The sequence below is a fragment of the Atheta coriaria genome, unplaced genomic scaffold (genome assembly GCF_025399875.1).
Source record: "Atheta coriaria isolate IRGN ID8LTWV9N9 unplaced genomic scaffold, Caltech_Dcor_3.1 hic_scaffold_7_pilon, whole genome shotgun sequence".
In the NCBI taxonomy this organism is placed as follows: Eukaryota; Metazoa; Arthropoda; class Insecta; order Coleoptera; family Staphylinidae; genus Dalotia; species Dalotia coriaria.
In genome coordinates, this window is record NW_027045449.1 from 4790019 (window position 1) to 4808883 (window position 18865).

Genomic DNA, 18865 nt, shown 5'->3' on the forward strand with positions numbered 1-18865 from the left:
AACTCCATTCTTGATAAGGAAACGCACGTTATTTACTTAATAATTGCCACTATTTTAACAGGAACTTTAAATTTAACATCCTAAGATATGCTTAAGCAGTATGACTCCTTTGTATCTTATACGTATATTTTTAAATTCATTGAAACGCAAAACTTTCAATATCTCGATTTGAAGATAAATGGAGTTAGGCCACTTTCAAAATAAGCGGCTCATATATCAAGCAGATTAAAATTTTGATTTTTTTTTTTCAAACCTAAAACCATATTGTAAATTACCATTTATTAAACTTTCAATAAAACCATTTGCAATGTAAATGTTCTAACAAGTGTTTGAAGCCATGTTATTGTATACCACTTCACAGCATTAATTGAAATTCACTTAGAAGCTGCGCTGTATACAAGTTGTTTATAACTCGCAAATACATAAGTAACAAACATGTAAAGTGAAAGAGGCGCGCGATCGTAATATGCATTGTGAAAAACGATCCGAAGTGAAATGAAATAGAAACTGTAATTTCTTCACCGTTTTCACGCGACTGCGACTACCGCTTATAATATATCTCACGTTAGAGAGCAGTTATTATTCACACCGTTTCATCAATTTCATTAAAAAACGCACACCTCTCTATCTCCAAGATTATATTATGGATACATTTTAGACCCGAGGATTTCATCTGCAATGCTTCGATTTTAATATTACCCATCTGCGGCGCGTTTGATTCAATTAAATTTCTACCAGTGCGACTGTCGGCTTATTATCTCGTTAAAAAGGCGGATCGTAATTGGTACAACCGATCCATTCACTTCATTCGCTTTATAATTTATGGTTTATACCTAAGATGTTTACGGATGTATGACTAAATTGAAAAACAAATCATTGCTAAAATGGAAGAAACTTGTTGCGATAAAAAGATCAATAAATTGAAAAAAAGTTGTGAAAGTCTACAAAGTGAACGATTGATTGAATTGTTGTTATTACATGTTATTAATCTTTGCTAAATTCTAATAATTGCGAATATTTCCTCTGATAAAATCAATTTTTTTTGTTAAAATTTACTAAATTTTTTGTTTCTTCATTTGAATAACAATAATTTAAGTTTTTATAACATTTTAGTTCATTGACATTAATCATTATGCATTCCATACAATTTGTTTTATCAATCTACAATCAACATGTGCGTCGATTTTTATGCATTTATTGTTTTATTTATCGTTGAATATATTTGTTCGACGCATGCGTATGAGACATGCATATTCATGTCACATTTAAAGCAATATTTTCACACTTCATTTGTTTGTTGCCTATTTAAATCCAACACAATGAAAGTCCCGTGTATAATTCATCATTTATCCATTGTTTAATTGTACTTATCGACTTATTACATCAACTAACATTCATCCACGACGTTTATTTACAAAATGTCAAAAAACATTCCAAATATTTCAAGTTTACTTGCGAAATTATTATTAAAAGCATATTGATATGACACATTACTGTGATAAGACTCCAGATAACGAATTGCTAAATGTAAAAACCCCAGAAAGTAAAATTATTATAAATTCTACCTTCATAAATGAAAATATTATTTATTTATGTATATCACTTGAAGAGTTATGAACAAAATATGTATTTTATTAATAACACTGTCAGTCTGTGTACTGTGCATCTACGAGTATGTTATGCTATTTGAATAATGTGCAAGGACGCCGAGGACATTGCTGATTCCAATTACGTACTGCAACGTAACGTAACTTATAATTTGCACTATGCATGAGGATCGATGGATAAAATCAAAGCAAATGATGCATAAATGCATAAAAGACTCGTGCATGTCATGCACAAACAAAAATCTCCGCTAAATAATATTTATATTATCCACTTGCAGCACGATATATTTTATTGAAATTCATGTGCAGCTAAGATTATGGTCAATTTTGTCACGCTCACGAACGAGCTGGTGATTTACAACTGGAAGCAGCACATGATGATTAAATTTATTTTTATTTTTAAAGATTTGTAATGGATAATATGAGCGCCGAGAGTAGTTAGATCATAATCGATTGCGACATGTTGTTATTTTGTGTAATAAATCCGTAAAAGTTATGCACATTAAAGGCCTTGATTGAATAATGTCTAATTGAAACTTTTAAAATAAGAAAAATAAGAAAATAGAAAAATTTATGAATAAAATATTAAAGATGTTATAAGATATTTTAGTAAATGTTTAATTATTTGTGAACAAATTGTTTGAAATTTATCTGAAATTAAATCAAAGCTCATTGCCTTTAATCGACATCGCACAACTTGTTATTATTTCTTAAAAATCGAATAATTACACTTTACACTGCAGCTTGTAGCATCGCTTTTGGTAATGCAACAAACGAGCAAAAAGTAAAAATCCGCTGGAATCCTTTTGTCCTCGTTCGCGTCGACTCATCGACTCACTTAATCGGTCTTTATGTGAGAGCGCTAAATCGCAAGGGACTCGAATGGCGGTCGCGTATGGCAATGTGTGTTATCGAGTTATCGACGATGCGCACATGTGGCGCGCACTTTTCTTAAGTGTTTCAAGTGTCGTGGCTTTTCGCTTGTGCGGTATAGTTATTTTTTCTTATTATTATTTGGTTTTGTTTTCTGCGCGACGTTTATGGAATGTCTGCCTGGGACTGTAGACTGTATTCAGCGACTTGTAAAAGTGTAGCGCTATAAATAAACCAGCAATGTACAGCAGTGCGCCATTGCGAGCATTCTCGTAATGAGCGAGTGATAAATCAATAAAATCGAAGGATCCGAATAAGTAGCGCAAGCGAGCCACAGCAAAGATGAAGAAAAAAGTAAAACACTGCAAATGACCGCGCGACATGGAATAAATTGCATCATTCCGTATTCGCCCCACGAGCGCGTTTATATGCACTTGAAACGCTTCAAGCGTGCAAAGGCGAGACGATTAAACGATTACCAGTTCGACTAGTTTTAATCGATTTGCAGACTTGTCTTGCTGATGAAAGAAAACAGAAATAATAATTATGTTTCTCCACATTTGTACGACCCACTATATTTTTTTAAGGAATTTGCTCGTTATCTATTCATAAGTATTTGTTAGTCACGTGAAGGATATTTAAAAATATGAAAATGTTTTTGCAGAAACAGCCATAGCGGTGTCGGCATGATGCAGATCACAGAGGATACACCGCCGGATATGCTCGCCGGTGCAATGGACCTCATGGTGCATCTGCCAGACGGCAAGACTACCAAAATGGCCGTCGAACGAAGGTAAAAACGAAAATTACTCTTTTTTTATTTGCAATCTAAAAAACACATATTTTCTAATTACCAGTACCCCAATGATGGATGTTCTGGTTCAAATCACGAACGCTAATCATCTCCAAATCTCGGGTTATATTCTCCAACCCTTGGCGATACATAGTCCACCCGGATATGGCGAAAAAGTCCTGCCTTACTTCCCTAACACCCCGATTGGAACCCTAGACACACAGGATATTCGTGTGGTAGCTAAAAACCGTGGAGGGACTGCCCTTCAACGAGGAGGTGTCCCTGCCCAACCGTTCGAATCCACTTTCCGATTGAAAGTCCACCTACCACGCAATCAGCTATACGTCGAGCGGGTCAGCATGCAGGCGCATCTTCACGAAATCATGAAGAAGATGTGCGAGGAAAAGAATCTGGACAGGAATAAATACGAATTTCGTCATCCGAGTAAGTAAACGACCTTGCAAGGTTGCCACCTGCGCAAAACCATACACACACACTTGAAATCAACTCGAACTCGGACCGGCACGAGTTTGTAATATGGCGGGAGGCGAAGGCTTATCTCATCGCACGGCAGCGCCGACTACGATCGTCATTTGTTTGTCGCCGAGCGCGCTAACGATGAAACAAAACGCGAGGTGTACAACACGTCGCGATTTTCAACGCGCAATTTAGTTGATTAGACGTTTTAATTTGTGAAATCAGTGTAAATTGTGTTAAGTGATTAATTGAATTCTTTGTAAGGTAATTTGGATCAAGTTTTGGACTTAAAGCTACGATTAAACGACTATCAAATCACCGAGGTTTATGCCGTGAATAAGGGATCCAATCGCTTGTCTCAAGTATTCTCCTCGAGTGATAGTATCATGGCGTTTCGGAAAGAGGACGACCGGAGACAGAAATCTGGTGGGGGTATATTCAACTTTTTAAAGCGAGGCAAAGTTGTAAGTTGAGAACCTGGATTACCAATTTTGGTAAAACTGCATTATTTAAATCATTTTTTAGAGTAACGGATCCGGTTCATTATCAAGTGATAATCGATCGATCTCGCCGACACACAGCGATGATTCACGCTCAGTCTCCCCGCCTGTAGGCGGTGTAAAACTGACCACGCCGTCTGAGAAACCCAAGCCTCCGCAGCGAAAACGACGCCCCGCGCCCAAACCGCCATCTTTGAATAATCTTAACACTGCAGTGGATGAAAAGAAGAACGATGATGATGGGGTGGGGGTACAGATGCGAAAGAAAGAAGGTCTGACGATATGCCATTCACGAAATAGCAGCGATAGTTCTGGATATCACGAAGCATCCATTTTGAGTGACAATGCAAACACTTCGCTTCCTCGAAAACGTCCCCAAACCATCAATACAACCAGTAATTTGACGGCGATGAAGGCGCAGTCAAAATCAACCTCAAGTTTAGCATTTACAAGTAAGATATTTAAATATTATAAGTTTTTCCTGGTGAAATAATGTTTTGTTTGTTGTTTAATTTAGGTCGGCTAAAAAAGAAAGCGGCGCCACCCCCGCCGCCAGCAATGAAGTCGGCGCACTCCGTCGCGCATCTAGAAAACGCTAGTCCCGTAGTTGCTAGTCCCACCAACGAAGCCACCATTCCTGATGAGGACGGCAAACAGCATGAAGGTAAGTCAAGCTTTTTCCGCTACTCCCTAGGCGGCGCACATCGCAATTTTAAATCGTTTGAGTTTGCTAACACGCAATCACTGAGTAATATCAAGAGCAAGTTGCAAGCAGCTTCGACTTATGTACCCCCTGATAATAAAACTCCTGTTGACGATGAGCTTGAATCTAGATCCGAAAAATTCTCTTCGATAAAGAGACGTTTTTCGGGTAAGAAACAAATGAACAAGTTTCATGACAGTATGACACGTAAATGGAGTAAAAATTTGAGAACAGTCTTGAACGAGAGCCCAACCCTTTGAATTCATATAAAGACTATAAAGAAAATGAACTTGACGATGTTATTGCTTCGATCATGGACGAACATAACGTAAAGAGTTCTGAATTAGATCCCAATGATGATTTAGAAGACGGCGATGATATTATTCGTGTTGAATTGGTAGAAAGTCCAACTCAAGAATATCCCGAGAAGGTGTTTCTTGAGGAGCAAGGTAGTATCAAGAAAAGGTTTTGGACTAAAACTAGTAGTCTTGAACATAGTGCAAAATCACCTGACGACCAAGAAAATAAAACTTCTATCATGCAAAGAATGCGTAAATATACTTCAACTTCCTCTGTAAAGGAAGTGAATGTACATGAAAATAAAGATGCATCGGAAGAACTTTCATCAGCAAAAAGTGAGACTTTCCTTGGAAGGATAAAAAGTATTCGTAGAAATAAATCTAGTAGCAATGAAGAACCTTCAAAATCTGAAGAAATCTTAAACTCGGAAGAAACTGTTGAGAAAAAAGGTGTTTTTGGCAATCTCTTTAAAAAATCAATGAGTACCGAAGCGGTTCTTGATACAAATGCTTCCGAAATCGATGAACAGGCAAAATCTGAACAAAATTTGAACAGATTTCCTAAAATGTTTAAAATGCCTTCGACCGATTTTCTTAAAAAGAAATCAATCGAACAGAATGACGAAAAATCATCAAGTGTAACTCCTATTAAAAAATCTGTTAAGAAATCGAAGAAACAGATAGTCGGTGAAGATGATAATGAACAAAAGCAGAACACTGATAAAGGGGAACCAACTAAAAAACGATATTCCATTAAACTGTTTAAAAGAAGTCAATCAAGCGTTGATGAAAATACCGCTGATTTAAACGAAGAGAAATCTGAAAACATTTTGCAGACTCCAGAAAAAGATATCCAACAGAACCCTACTGGATTATCTAAATTTTTGTACGTAAAAAGGTTGCGTTTAATCATTCGGGCGAGTCTGCTGAGTCTGGAAGTTTTGAATTTGAAGAGGTTGTTGATGACATTAAAATGTCTCCCGTAAAATCTCAGAAACCGACAAATACAACCAAATCTCCTAAAATTAAAAAGCAACTTTCGAAAATGTTTTCTAGAAACCCTGATTTAAGAGAAACCAAATTTCCAATATCCGAATCATTAGATACTCAAGCTGGTGACATAATTGACAGTATTGAAGGTTTAAATGATGTGAACACTGATTTTACACCTGATATTACTCCTGATGAGAAAATTTCGGATAAAAAATCATTTGGAAAAATGTTTAAGATGTCCTCCACTGATTTTTCTTTTAAGAAAAAACCAGTGCAGGAAGTCAATGAAGAGTCGATCGAAGACAAAGATAACTCAAAAGAAAATTGTGCTGAAAAACAGCCGAAAGTTAAACGACAATTCTCCAACTTTTTCAAAAAGTCGGATGATAATGCGACAACAAAGAATACTGAATCTGCTGAATCTGAAACAACAGCAGACAATAAGAAACTAGAAGGTAAGACTTTTGGAAACTTATTTAAAATGCCATCAACAGATTTCTTAAAAAAGAAACCGGATGAGTGTCAACCAGAAAATGACATATCAACATCTGCATCAGCTGAGGATAATATTGATAAACCGTTTGGAGTTCGAAGACAATTTACAAAAATATTTAAACGCGGAGGTGGAAATGCGGGATCATTAGAACCTTCTCAAAGTTCTCTCGAAGAACTGGAATGTAAGGATACATCTGAAAAAGTGGTAGTTTCTGAACCTCAAAATTCTCCTGAAGTTTATTTAGGAATAGATAATGCTGGATTTGACGACATTGACGTCATATCTATTACTAGTGCTGTTGTTCCAAAAGAAAAACCATCTACAAAATGTTCGAAAAAGAAGAAAGAGGTTGTCAAATCTGTAAACGATAATTCAGAAAAGAAGAAAATGTTTAGAATGCCTTCAACTGAGATGTTAAAAAAGAAGTCTTTGAAATATAATTCATCGGATGAAAAGATTGATGACAAAACATCAGAATCTAAAGCAGAAAAAACTTCAAACTTTTTCAAGAAAAAATCAGTTAAAGAAGTGACTACAGATACTTCTTTTGCAGAGAAAACAAAAAATAAATCGTTTAAAAAATATTTAAAATCTGATACAAAACAGAAATCTATTGAAAGTTCTGATGGCATTGCAGTAATAACCGATGATAAGAACAAAAAATCTGTTAAACAAACTGGAAGTATTTTTAAGAAATCATTTAAAAATCCTGCAAAATCTGAGGAAGAAAATGCAACAGATGCTGAGCGTCAAAAGAAACCAAAAACCAAAAAAATCGCAAAAGAAAAAAATGGTGAAAGTAGTACCCAAGAAAATATTGATTCAAAAGTAGATGATGATAATGAGTCGGTATTAAAGAAAATTATGAGAGCTGGTTCTTTACGTCGTTCCAGATCCAAATCCAAGTCCAAACCTTCCAAAAATTCTTCCCAAGAAACCAAATTCTATGTTGATTGTGATCCTGGAATATCCGCAAGGCCATCCATTTCATCTGTGGACAGTAACACCTCCCTTAAAAAACGCCGTAAAGTTGTTAAACAATCTTCTCTGAGATTAGCATCGCGAAATGTACCTTTAAAAGGTGAGAAAAACGAGGGAGAAATTTCCAAATTGGTCCGAAGATTATCTTCGCGTAGAAAATCTCAAAATACTCAAATCAATGAAAAGGGAGATATGGTAAAAAGCAAGCAGCGTTTAAATAAAATAAATCCAAACACCATTGTTGACCAGGCAATCAGCACTACCCGTCCACGTAATCCTAGAATGTTTGCTCCTGAAGAAGACTTTACATTGGACGATCCCATCCCTACAAAACCTTTTTTAGATCGAGTCCAAATGCCGACAGTCAAACTCAAAGAATCCTACGACCAATTCGCCATAAAAACAAACAAAAATCCAAATCCAAAAACCCCGGAGAATCCCACGGACCAGGCCGGAAAAAAGAAAAAGTCGAAGAAGAAAACTTCAAGCCAACAGACAGAAAGAGGCAGGATTCAGAATTCGTCGATGAAAAGTATCACTTTAAGGAATTAACTGAGGAGATTTTCATTGGGGTACCAGAAGAAGAATTAATGAATCCATTCTTTTATCAAAGAGAAAAAGTTGGCAAAAGAAAATTAACTACCACAAGAAGTTTACCATGCAATCGCAATGAAGAAGGTTTTTGGGGTAGAATTCAAGAGGTTAGAGAAAAGGGGCGGGCTTTGTTTAATAGAACTGCTCTTGATATTAGCAACGCGACTAAATCGGAAGATTTAAAAGATGTTAAAATTGTTTCGCAGAATGTGCCCGCCTTGTTTCGTAGTTATCTATAAGTCAAACTTATTCTATGTTTATGTGTGTTAAACTAAGCCAAGACCAATATCTTTAATGTATTTATCACGCCTGTTATGTGCTTTGTGTGTACGCAACTACTTTAAAAAGCTTATTCTTGAGTGACTAACAATTCTCTTTTTCTCTTCCGGCACCGCTCGGTTTTGCTTTATCTGTTTGTAGCACTAAAACACACTAACACGCCACTCGCACGAGTTGAAACCACGGGGGTGACGGATGCTGGAGACGATCCTGAAGAATTTACTAACTTTTTCTGTCGTCGCGACGTCAAGAATCCCGCATATAAACCGCCGCATCAGTCAGATATTCCCACCCAACCGGAACCACAAGTACCACAAGTTCAACGCTTTGATAATGCTGAAGATGATAGTGAAGATGAAATAGATTATAATTCTGAGAAACCGCTTGCTGAGCATAAATCACGATCAATGGATAGCTTAAATGAAGAAGACTACGAAATCATGTTTGATAAACTTTTGAAGAAAACCAAGAGTGGTTCCATTTTTGATAATTTGGATAAAATTGATGGCCATGAAGATAATATAGAGGATAAAGATGAAGATGTAGATTTTAGTTTTTCAATGCTCTCCGAAAACTCTGGTGACTCTTCCGATGAGGAAATGCTTAAAATGGGCCCAGAGAGGCATGCCCCAAAAAGAGATCTTTCTTTTAATTCATACTCCCGTCTGCATGGAAACACTGCACCTGAGAGTGATCTGCAACACTTTTCAAAAGTGCCAGATTTTGATCTTAGTGAACTCGGTGGTTCCAATAGGATAGACAAGGCTTCATCGCAAAATTTATGGGACTCTTCTTCAGATAGAGACTATCACTCTTTATCAGCCATGGATGAAAACATGGAATCTAACGAAGATAAACCAAAAATTGTTGGTGTCTTAATGAAGAAGAGAAAAGACAGTCTAAAGAAATATAGCTCTATGGGGGATATTAGCAGATATGATAAATCAACGTCGTCCACCAGGGAGGACCTCTTTACTGCGCTTTACCTCTGCTCGAACTATCCATTAACAACTTCAGGCATGTTTATATTAAACTTAATTTTAAATTATTTGTCAATATATAACATACTACTAACGACTTATATATCAGAACAAAGACCCTGACTGTAATTCTCATTTAGGTATGATTTTAATTTAATGATTGGTTTCAGCTGATGTAAATGTAAAGAAAAACGAAGACACCTCACCGCCTGAATCGCTCGCCAGTAGTCTTGCAACGACGCTATCGAGCAACATTGAGACTGACATAGGAAATAACATTAAGGATGAAATAACTGAAGAAGATGATGATTCACAGTTGCAAACTGAAGAAACTTTGAAACCACCGCAGGTTCCCACCACAACGGAAAATTTAGTAAACAACGAACACAGCAACAAAACAAAAGTTGAAATAGTTCAATCAGAACCAGCACCTGAGATAGTCATAAAATCGGAAGAAATTGTAACTGAAGTCATTACCACCCCAGCACCAGTTATATTATCTGATGAGGTAAAACCAGTCGAAAAACTGCAAATTGAAACAGCACCTGAAAAAATCAACGAATTTTTGGAAGAGAAAATTTTAGAGAATTCGAAAAAGGATATTAATTTACCATCAGCAATGGATAACAGTGATTGGGAATACCAATTACCTTCTCCACCTACAGCTTTCAGAGATTCCAGCCCACAACCAGACACCACAACATCTGAGGAGTCTGAAACACTCAGTGATATTCATCCAAGCACTGATTCTATCTTAACCAGTCCTGAACTCTTCGAAAAGCTTCATGTCATCAAAGAATCACAATCTCAGATTTCAGAGTCTGAAGTTTTGAGCACGAAATCCGGCGACAGTGAAGAAGACAAATTTATTAGCAAACTGTCTTTGGAAAATTTAGAAATCCGAAAGAAATTAGTGTACAATCGCGAGTTGGCAACAAGTTTAAAATACCAAGATCAAGACGCTGATGAAGTAGCCAGTAAACGATCTAGTGTAATGAGCGAGTTGGAAGATATCTTAAAACCATCTAATACTAATGGAAATGAGCAATCTTTGGTCACACCCACAACCATTGAGGGTAATAAAAATTGGAACAAGGTGCAAGCTGCAGTAGCCAACTTCAGTTCTGCGTCGAGGACAGATCGAGCATTGCCGAACTTTAAAATTACTACTTATGATATTCCCAAGAAGAAGATAAATATTTTTGAAGATGATAGCATTCGGAGCAATGTCACCGTACCAATACCTTCAACAGTCGGTGTTACTGAAGAAGTTGTAGAAGATGATAAACCATCGTTTGAGAGGCAGCCAAGGCAGGAGTACAACAAAAATCGATGTCTTACGTTGAACAGACAGTTTCTACAAAGATCTGAATCGTTCAACTCGTGGACTCCCAATGCCCCTGTAAAAAGGTCCAAATCGCAAGTTGCATTAAAACCTGAAGTACCGAAGAAAACTTTTGAAACTATTACCAACGAAGAGAATAAATCAAGAAGCACTTTGGACCTTACAGGTTTACAGAGCATTGAGGTATGTTGAGATATAATGATGTAAATCATAAAATACTAATTTGTTCTATAATTTTAGGTAATGAAAGCAATCAGGACGACTTTGACGACTACCACCCCCACTAACACGACTTCAAATACTACAACCACTACAGATGAAGTCGATACCAGTGCTTCTCCTGTAAAACCAGCGATCGAGATTATAAAACCTCTTCCTCCTGCAAAACAAGCCACTCCAAGACCATTATCAATGTTTGCCACTCCCAGCCTAAATTTCGCTAGCTGGAAGGATCGCAAACCTTTCGGTGAAATCAAAACAACGCCAACGCCAACTCCACCCGCACCTGCTCCAAAAATGAACAGCGTTACAAATTTGAATGGCACAAATAACACCAACAAAGTTATTTCAAATGGAACATCTAATAACTTGCCAAAACAAGTCGCACATCCAGTTAGTACCAACAACAATGTGAGTATTAAAGTCAATGGTTCAGAGCCCATCTCACAACAGCCGACTGGTAATGTTCTGATTAAAATCGGCCAGCCCAAACAACAAGATGAACTAACTAAACGTTACATCAATCACTCCACCGCCGTGGGATACCGCAAACCACTCGGGAATATCAACAAAGTTCAGAATGTGCGCCCACATTCAATCGCAATCGAAAAGTTTGAACAATTCGATGCTTCCCGAGTGCCAATCGTGCGCGCTGTGGAGCTAAAAAAGCACGCCCACACAAATGGCACCTCGGTCACACAGATTCGCCCCGATGGCGATTCGAACAAAGTCAATATCTTTGAAAATGTCGTATTACGCAGCGCCGCGGGTAGAAAAACAACCGAACGTCCGAATTCAGTAAATGTAACCGCAAGTTCCGATGATCGTGGACTACTACTCGAAAGTATACGCAATTTCGGAGGTAAGAAAGGACTGAAAACAGTCAAAGTATAAGCATTAACGCAACGACGGCTCAATTAGCATTAGGTGTTTGAACAGCAGAAGAAATTAAACAGTAATTGTATCAGAATCGCGACATTGCAGTAGTAGAAAAGTAAGCAACATGTTACGTTTATAATATTTACCTTTATATAGTTATTTTTATTGTTGGTTTTTGTTTATTGCTAGTTTTCCCTTTGTTTCACTTGGTGATCTAGAATCACACACGTGAAACAAATGAAAGACGCTAAAAATATTAGAAAATACCCCAAAACGCACGAGAGTTGCTCGTGTTATGTAACTAGGGACCAAAGGTATATTATGGATGGATTGCGCGTTATACTAATTACGTGGAAAGTTATATGAACTATTTATTTGTATAATCTGTATAATCTAGTTATATTTATAGGGTGTACTCGCTATAAATACGTATGCAATATCTTGTAATGTTGATAGCGCTAAGAAATATTAATATATTATCAAAATGTTAACGAAAATCGTGTAGAACGCGTGAAGATATCAACAGAGTCATTAAAATGATTTGCGAAAACGAATGAAACGTATTGAATACGAACGAACATCACATTGAATGTGAAATATTACTAAAAACTTATTATGTTTATTTGCAATGTAAGATGTATGCAAAATGAATAAAATAAATGTATATTATCAAATACTTGTGCGATTCTCAGCGTTATTTATCATGCGATGCTATCACAAAAAATCAAAACAAGTGATAAGACTTGTTTTGCAAGATTCAACAACACGACGACGAGCGTTTCTTGCGCATAACTGCGTGTGTTTCTTGTAACTGACTTGCAGTTAGCAAACAAATATTATTTAGATTTAATTATACTAAACGCATTTTTGCGATCGGGAGCGCCGCCATTTTCATACTAGTAGATACCGCAATTTGTGTTTTATGAAAACCCGATAAAAACGAAAATGTAAAATGCAGATTGATTTTGGCGCAGAATTCTTAATATGTTTGCATGCCGCACGCGAATATATAACATGTATAGACATAGCCCATTAATTTTAATAAAAAGATAACTTACAATTGAAATCGGTCTGCTTTGCAACTATTTAAACACTGCACACTATCACTGAACACTAACGAATGTTGTACCGCAAAAACACGCGCGTTCGTCTTCGCGGCGTCGCACGCTGATTGGCAGAGTTATCATCACGTGATCAATCATCAACCGCGTCGGTTTGTAAAACGCATGCTCGTCTAACTTCGACTCTTTCGTTTACTTTCGTGCAAGTTTTAGAACAAAGAGGTTTTTGATTTAACAACAATTATTTTAAATTTTCAGAGGGCGCGATATACAAAGCCATATCAAAAGTATCTATTATAACCAGTACAAAAAATACTTACAATTTACATCATGTGTTAAAATATTATCAACTAAGGTGAGTAATATCGACTAGGTGTCGACAAGGCAAACGCTGCACCGGAATTCCTTTTCGGGCTAATATTTGGTAGCAATTTATCAGAATAAACAATTGGGAAATGTTGCAGCCGACCAGAAGACCAACCAATCGATAAACACGCGCCGTGGGCAAAATTATTTTGAAATTGTATCGTTGTTGGTGTCTCCTCGGGATTTCCATTTATCACAAACCTAAAATAAATATTACAATACATATAACTCCATAAAATAAACAAATCATCTTACCCTGGAGATAATTGTAAAACAGGTTCCATAATTACACTAAAGACTACAATAACATTACAATCCTGAAATAGAACTGCAACGTGATTTCCCTTTACATCCCACTCCATGCTCTAACTCTGCCGCCAATAACAACGCCGTTTAAATCCACCTTGCTAACATCAAACAATGGAATTGCTTCATTTCCAGTAGCATTATTAGTATTTAACATAATATTAGTCTTTCCAAAAGACAACAAGTAAATAATTGGCTCTTCATTCGTTGTAAACAGTAGATGTTTTCCATTTGGCGACCAACAGCATGCTTGTACCCTACCACAGAGCACACTCCACCTATCTGCTTGCCAATCAACGCAGTTCCAAACACGAAAAACGTACATCGAAGTTGCGGCGAATAATTTATCACCAACTGGTGACCACCTCAATAAATTATGCCCAATTGTTCCTGGCCGCTTTAAACTACTAGTTCTATCCATTTCAGGATCCCAAAGAAGGATTTTTGAATCATTTGCTGCAACAGATGCTAAAATATCACCTCTTGGACTCCAGCTGATGCTGATAACAGGTGTATGTTCAATGCGCTGCAAAATAATCGCATGATTCATGGACGGACGTGTTACCATTGAGTTGGGATCCACATTCCAGATGATGATTCCTGATTCACAAGCAACTGCAATATCAGCATTGCTCATTGGTCTCCATGCTAAACATGTTATATTTTTCTGTTGTTTGCATTTCAGAATAGGTATCAAATTATTTTCTGAACCATAGATTCTTACAACATCATCTGCAGCAGCAACAGCAATTTTTGTAATATCAAGATGCCATGCAATAGCTCTGATGGGACTATTCTGCCAGTTTTTGGTTTGTGCATATTCATCAATTAAAACATTGCTACTTTTTGTGGCTGCAGGATTCAATAATAGTTTAAACTTAGTAACTTTGTCCATTAAGTTTAACAACACAAGAGCACTTTTGGAAATAACAATTTGATTGTATGTTGAAGCTGTTTCTACAGCTTCTCGGAAACCTTGTTCCCAATAAATTTGGGTGAGTTGTTTTAGGAATGTTGTCTGTACAGGAAGCAGAAGATCTTTACCATCCTCCATCATTTTATTAGGATGTAACAGTTCTCTTGTGATGTGTACCACTGGGTGTCTATCAGTCTGTATTTGTTAATAATAAGAAAAAGAAATTCAAGAATAAGAAAGAAGTCGGTATTGTTGTTTAACCTAATAGTTACCGTTGTTGTGAATTGCGAAACATTCGCATATTCGTAGGGCATCGAGTGTATGCGGCCTTCCACTTCGCAAAGCGTGATGTTTCCATTTTCCGATGGTTGAAATTGTTGTAAATTTCCCAACATTGTTATATGTATGGACAACTGGCGCAAACAACTGCGACACTTTAAATTCTGAGACTGTTGTGGACTGTTAGTTAGCGCAATAAAAAGATCAAAATGCAGGTTGTAGCGACATCTGCACCACTTAAACACATTTAAAATTAATTTATTTCAAATAAGTTACACTTATTTAAACATTTATTAATTTAATTTAACAAAACAACTAAGGTAAATTATAAATTATATTAAAACAACATTAACTATACGACAGTATAATGTTAGGAGATTATATTTTGCAGCTCAACCTGGTGACAGGATAAAGAAGTATATTTCAATTTTAAATTAGTGAAGTGTTGATAAGTCTAACCTCGGATTTAAATCCAACCGTCACTTTTTGCCAAACTTACTTTTCTACATTTTACATTTTATTACATTTACACAGAATTTCAACACGTGCAGATAGTGGCAACAAATATTTTATTAGTTTTATCACTCCTTTTAAATCCAAAAACAAAAATGGAGGACAGTTTTGATGAAGATGAATTTGATTCACTTGTTAATCCAAGTCCAACTTTCAAAAAGAAAGGAAAGGAAGTTAAACGAAAACGTAAGTTTATTATAACTAATATTAAACAAACCTTCTATATTAATCAAATAATATTGGGGCTATAGCTATATCACGATTGGCTCTAAAGAAGACACTAAGAAGATCTTCAATATATGACAAACTACCACAATCTGTTGAGAATTCTAATCTTAACATGGTTGATGCTGCATCAACTGAATGTTCAAGTAATTCATCATCTGTGCCTCCCACAAAACCTGTTAAACCAAGAAAAGGGTTTATTATTCTAAATAATACTGCATCAACATCATTAATTCAGTCAAAAGATAAAAAGTTTACAGACAATATAATTATTAATGATTCTAAATCATCTACTGAATCAAACAATAAATCCTCAGTGCAAGTAATTGAGGAAACTGATGATGAGGCAGAGAAAGTAATTCCTGCTACTGCTGAAAACAGCCCAGTAAAAAATATTCAAAGCCCTTCCAAGTTAAATATTAAAGCTGTAAAACAAAACGACCTTTTAAGTGAAACTAAATTTGAATCAATCAGAAATTGGGTCCAAAGTGTTGCCAGAGAAGATGAAATATATTCAATAAATACTGATTGTGAGCCTGTAAAAAAGCCCGTGAATCTTGTAAAAACAAAGACAGCAGTAAATTCTACATTTGTAATGGACAAAACTTGTGTTCCATTTGATCAATGGATGAAAGGTGCTTACAAAACAGACAGAGCTATGAAAGATTTAAAGAAACAAGTTAAGATGACACCTGATAAAGAGAATAAAACACCACTGCCAGAAACACCCAATCAATTAATGAAGAAATATTTGGGTAGTGATGTAGTAAAAAATCTTTTAATTGATGACAATTCTTCAAATGAGAAAATAATACCAACTATGACAAAGTCAGGTAAAAAGAGTGATGATCTTATTATAATTGATGATATTGAACCAGTAATGACAAATAAGACTGCAAAAGATGTGATAAAGAAAGCAGAAGTTAAATCTAGGAAAACTAAATCGGTTGGAGACAAAAACAAAAAGAATCTTTTGAAGACTCCAAAATCGAAACAAATTGTTGAGTCTAGTAAAATCGACTTTAAAGGGGATGTTGCTAATGCCGATGTTAACGATGGTAAGTCTCTTCACTATAAGATAATAGCAAAACTATAATTTATACGATTTTAGTTGTTATTACTCCAGTTAAACAAATGATAAACAGAAATGACGATGTGGCTAAATTGTTAGACACGTTATATGGTAATTCTTGGCACAAAAATAAAGACCAAGTATTTTCGGAACCAAGACAACCCAAGAAAATTCAGATTAATAAACTTAAGGAGCCTCGCACTGAAAAGTACATTGTTTTAAATTAGTTTGATCTGTTTGTAATGCATTTTAACATGATTGCATTTTGTTTAGGAAACCTCAGCGCGATTTGCTCTACCAAAATCCGTACTTGGACAGTGAAAAGCAAAAATCGACAAGTTTGCTAAAGTCCTTGCAAAAGCAACGAATTCAGGCAAATATTGAGTCTCCGTTTTTGCACGTCCGAAAATCGTAGATGATGACACTCCTTCTCCGGGAAGTAACGCAAATAAGAAAACAACAAAAGATAGTAGTAATAACAGTACAGAAAACAAAAGCATTGAGAGCAAAGACTTCATCTCGGATTCATCTGATAATGAACTTAGTTTGGATGATCGACTTAAAAGTAAGCGTTTTATTTTATTTATTACTTTTTTGAAATAATTAAACATAAAGTAATATATTTTTTATTTTCTGAAAGGTTGTATAAAGAAAAATGTCTTGAATTACAGAAAAACATCTATCAAAACCAACAAAACTCTCATTCACTGATGCTTCAGAAACGAAAACATCACCAATATTAGTAAAGAAACCACATAGAAGAATTATAAATATATCTGATAGTGATAGCGATAGTGATTCTAAAGCAACACCCGATCAAGGTCCGGTAAAATCGAATACTAGGAAAAGTTCACAGTCTTCTTCTAGTACAAACTCTAATCATTCGGATTATAAAAAACCCACGCGTATTACCCGACCGAAAAACAAAACTGATAAAAACACGGACGATTTAATTGATAGAATTGAAAATATTACGATTGACGACGCATCAATTGACTCCGGTTCAGATTCCGATGATTTTATTATTGCCCCGAAAAAAGGTTCACTGATTAACAAAACTAAACCACAACAAACACCCAAAGTACACAGTTTTCTTGCTTCATTATCAAAGGGCATTCCTGATGAATTAAGTGATCCAAGCGCGTTGATTTATAAAAAACTTTAAAAAACATCGCGACGCGTTGACTAAAAAACTCTTTGATATGTTCAATGAAAAAATCTTTGACAAGTCCATACCAACAGACACACCGATAGAATGGAGCGTTCGTATGACTGGTACGGCTGGTTTGTGTGGATGCATGCGGAGAACACATCGCGATGGCAAGATAACCCGCACTGTGCGTCTGAAACTTTCCACCAAGGTTCTAGACTCGGCGGATAGGCTCCGTGACACTTTGGTGCATGAGATGTGTCATGCTGCGACTTACCTTGTTAATGAAGTGTCTGATGGACATGGACGATATTGGAAAGCCTGGGCAGCGAAAGCAATGCGTGCTTTTCCGGAACTTCCGGCTATCACACGTTGTCATTCGTATGCGATTAACCACAAGTACACTTATAAATGTTTGAGTTGTGGCTATAGTTTTGGCAGGCATTCGAAGTCATTGAATATCGAACGGAAGAGATGTGGGTATTGCTACGGTGAATTTGAGGTGTTGATAAATAAGACGGGCCAAGGTGGTGATAAGAAGAGTGTGCCGTGCACACCGAAAAAAGAACCAACCGGATTTGCCAAGTTTGTTAAAGATAACTACGCGTTGCATAGGTCCCCAGGCGTTAATCATAAAGATGTGATGAAGTTACTTGGAAAAAAGTATGCTGAGCTTAAAAATGACAAAGGAGAAATTCAATAATTGATGTTTATGTGTATGTTAAACATTTTATTTTATTTTATGTGCTTTATATTTATAGAATTTTTATGCTGGTGTAAAAATGTAATGATTTTAATCGGTTTTTAAAATAAAAAATGATTGCAATTGACTAAATAAAGATATGCTTTACTTTAATGTCCATTCCATTTTGTAAGTTTTATAATTTGGGGAGTGAATGCAAAAATTGCATTCTGCTTGCGTTATTTTAATTAATCAAATGAAAGAAAGAATTATTTAT

At 36.1% G+C, this 18865-nt stretch overlaps 3 protein-coding genes across 6 annotated transcripts in view; 2 read left to right on the forward strand and 1 right to left on the reverse strand.

Annotated features, from left to right (window-relative positions):
- The window catches only part of LOC135796579 (formin-J), a 47345-nt gene extending 34653 nt beyond the window's left edge, over positions 1-12692 (forward strand). For 3 of the 4 annotated variants that reach the window (XM_065308660.1, XM_065308662.1, XM_065308661.1), the window contains 8 exons: positions 3145-3273; positions 3338-3717; positions 4015-4214; positions 4276-4702; positions 4768-4914; positions 8737-9612; positions 9746-11103; positions 11161-12692. In XM_065308660.1, coding sequence (XP_065164732.1) covers positions 3145-3273; positions 3338-3717; positions 4015-4214; positions 4276-4702; positions 4768-4914; positions 8737-9612; positions 9746-11103; positions 11161-12033 — 4390 coding nt within the window. In that variant the 3' untranslated portion in view covers positions 12034-12692. The remainder of the gene's footprint in view (positions 1-3144; positions 3274-3337; positions 3718-4014; positions 4215-4275; positions 4703-4767; positions 4915-8736; positions 9613-9745; positions 11104-11160) is intronic. The other variant, XM_065308663.1, reaches the window with a different exon arrangement.
- Positions 12693-13348: 656 nt separating this feature from the next.
- Positions 13349-15125, reverse strand: LOC135796581 (aladin-like). Its single transcript, XM_065308671.1, is given in 4 exon segments — positions 13349-13646; positions 13701-13812; positions 13815-14862; positions 14940-15125. Coding segments are annotated over 4 exon segments (1500 nt in total). The 5' UTR covers positions 15063-15125; the 3' UTR covers positions 13349-13429.
- A 269-nt stretch (positions 15126-15394) lies between these two features.
- Positions 15395-18745, forward strand: LOC135796270 (germ cell nuclear acidic protein-like). The gene is given in 7 exon segments (XM_065308208.1): positions 15395-15645; positions 15711-16742; positions 16796-16964; positions 17030-17149; positions 17152-17321; positions 17428-17911; positions 17913-18745. Coding segments are annotated over 7 exon segments (2763 nt in total). The 5' UTR covers positions 15395-15554; the 3' UTR covers positions 18610-18745.
- The last annotated feature ends 120 nt before the right edge of the window (positions 18746-18865 follow it).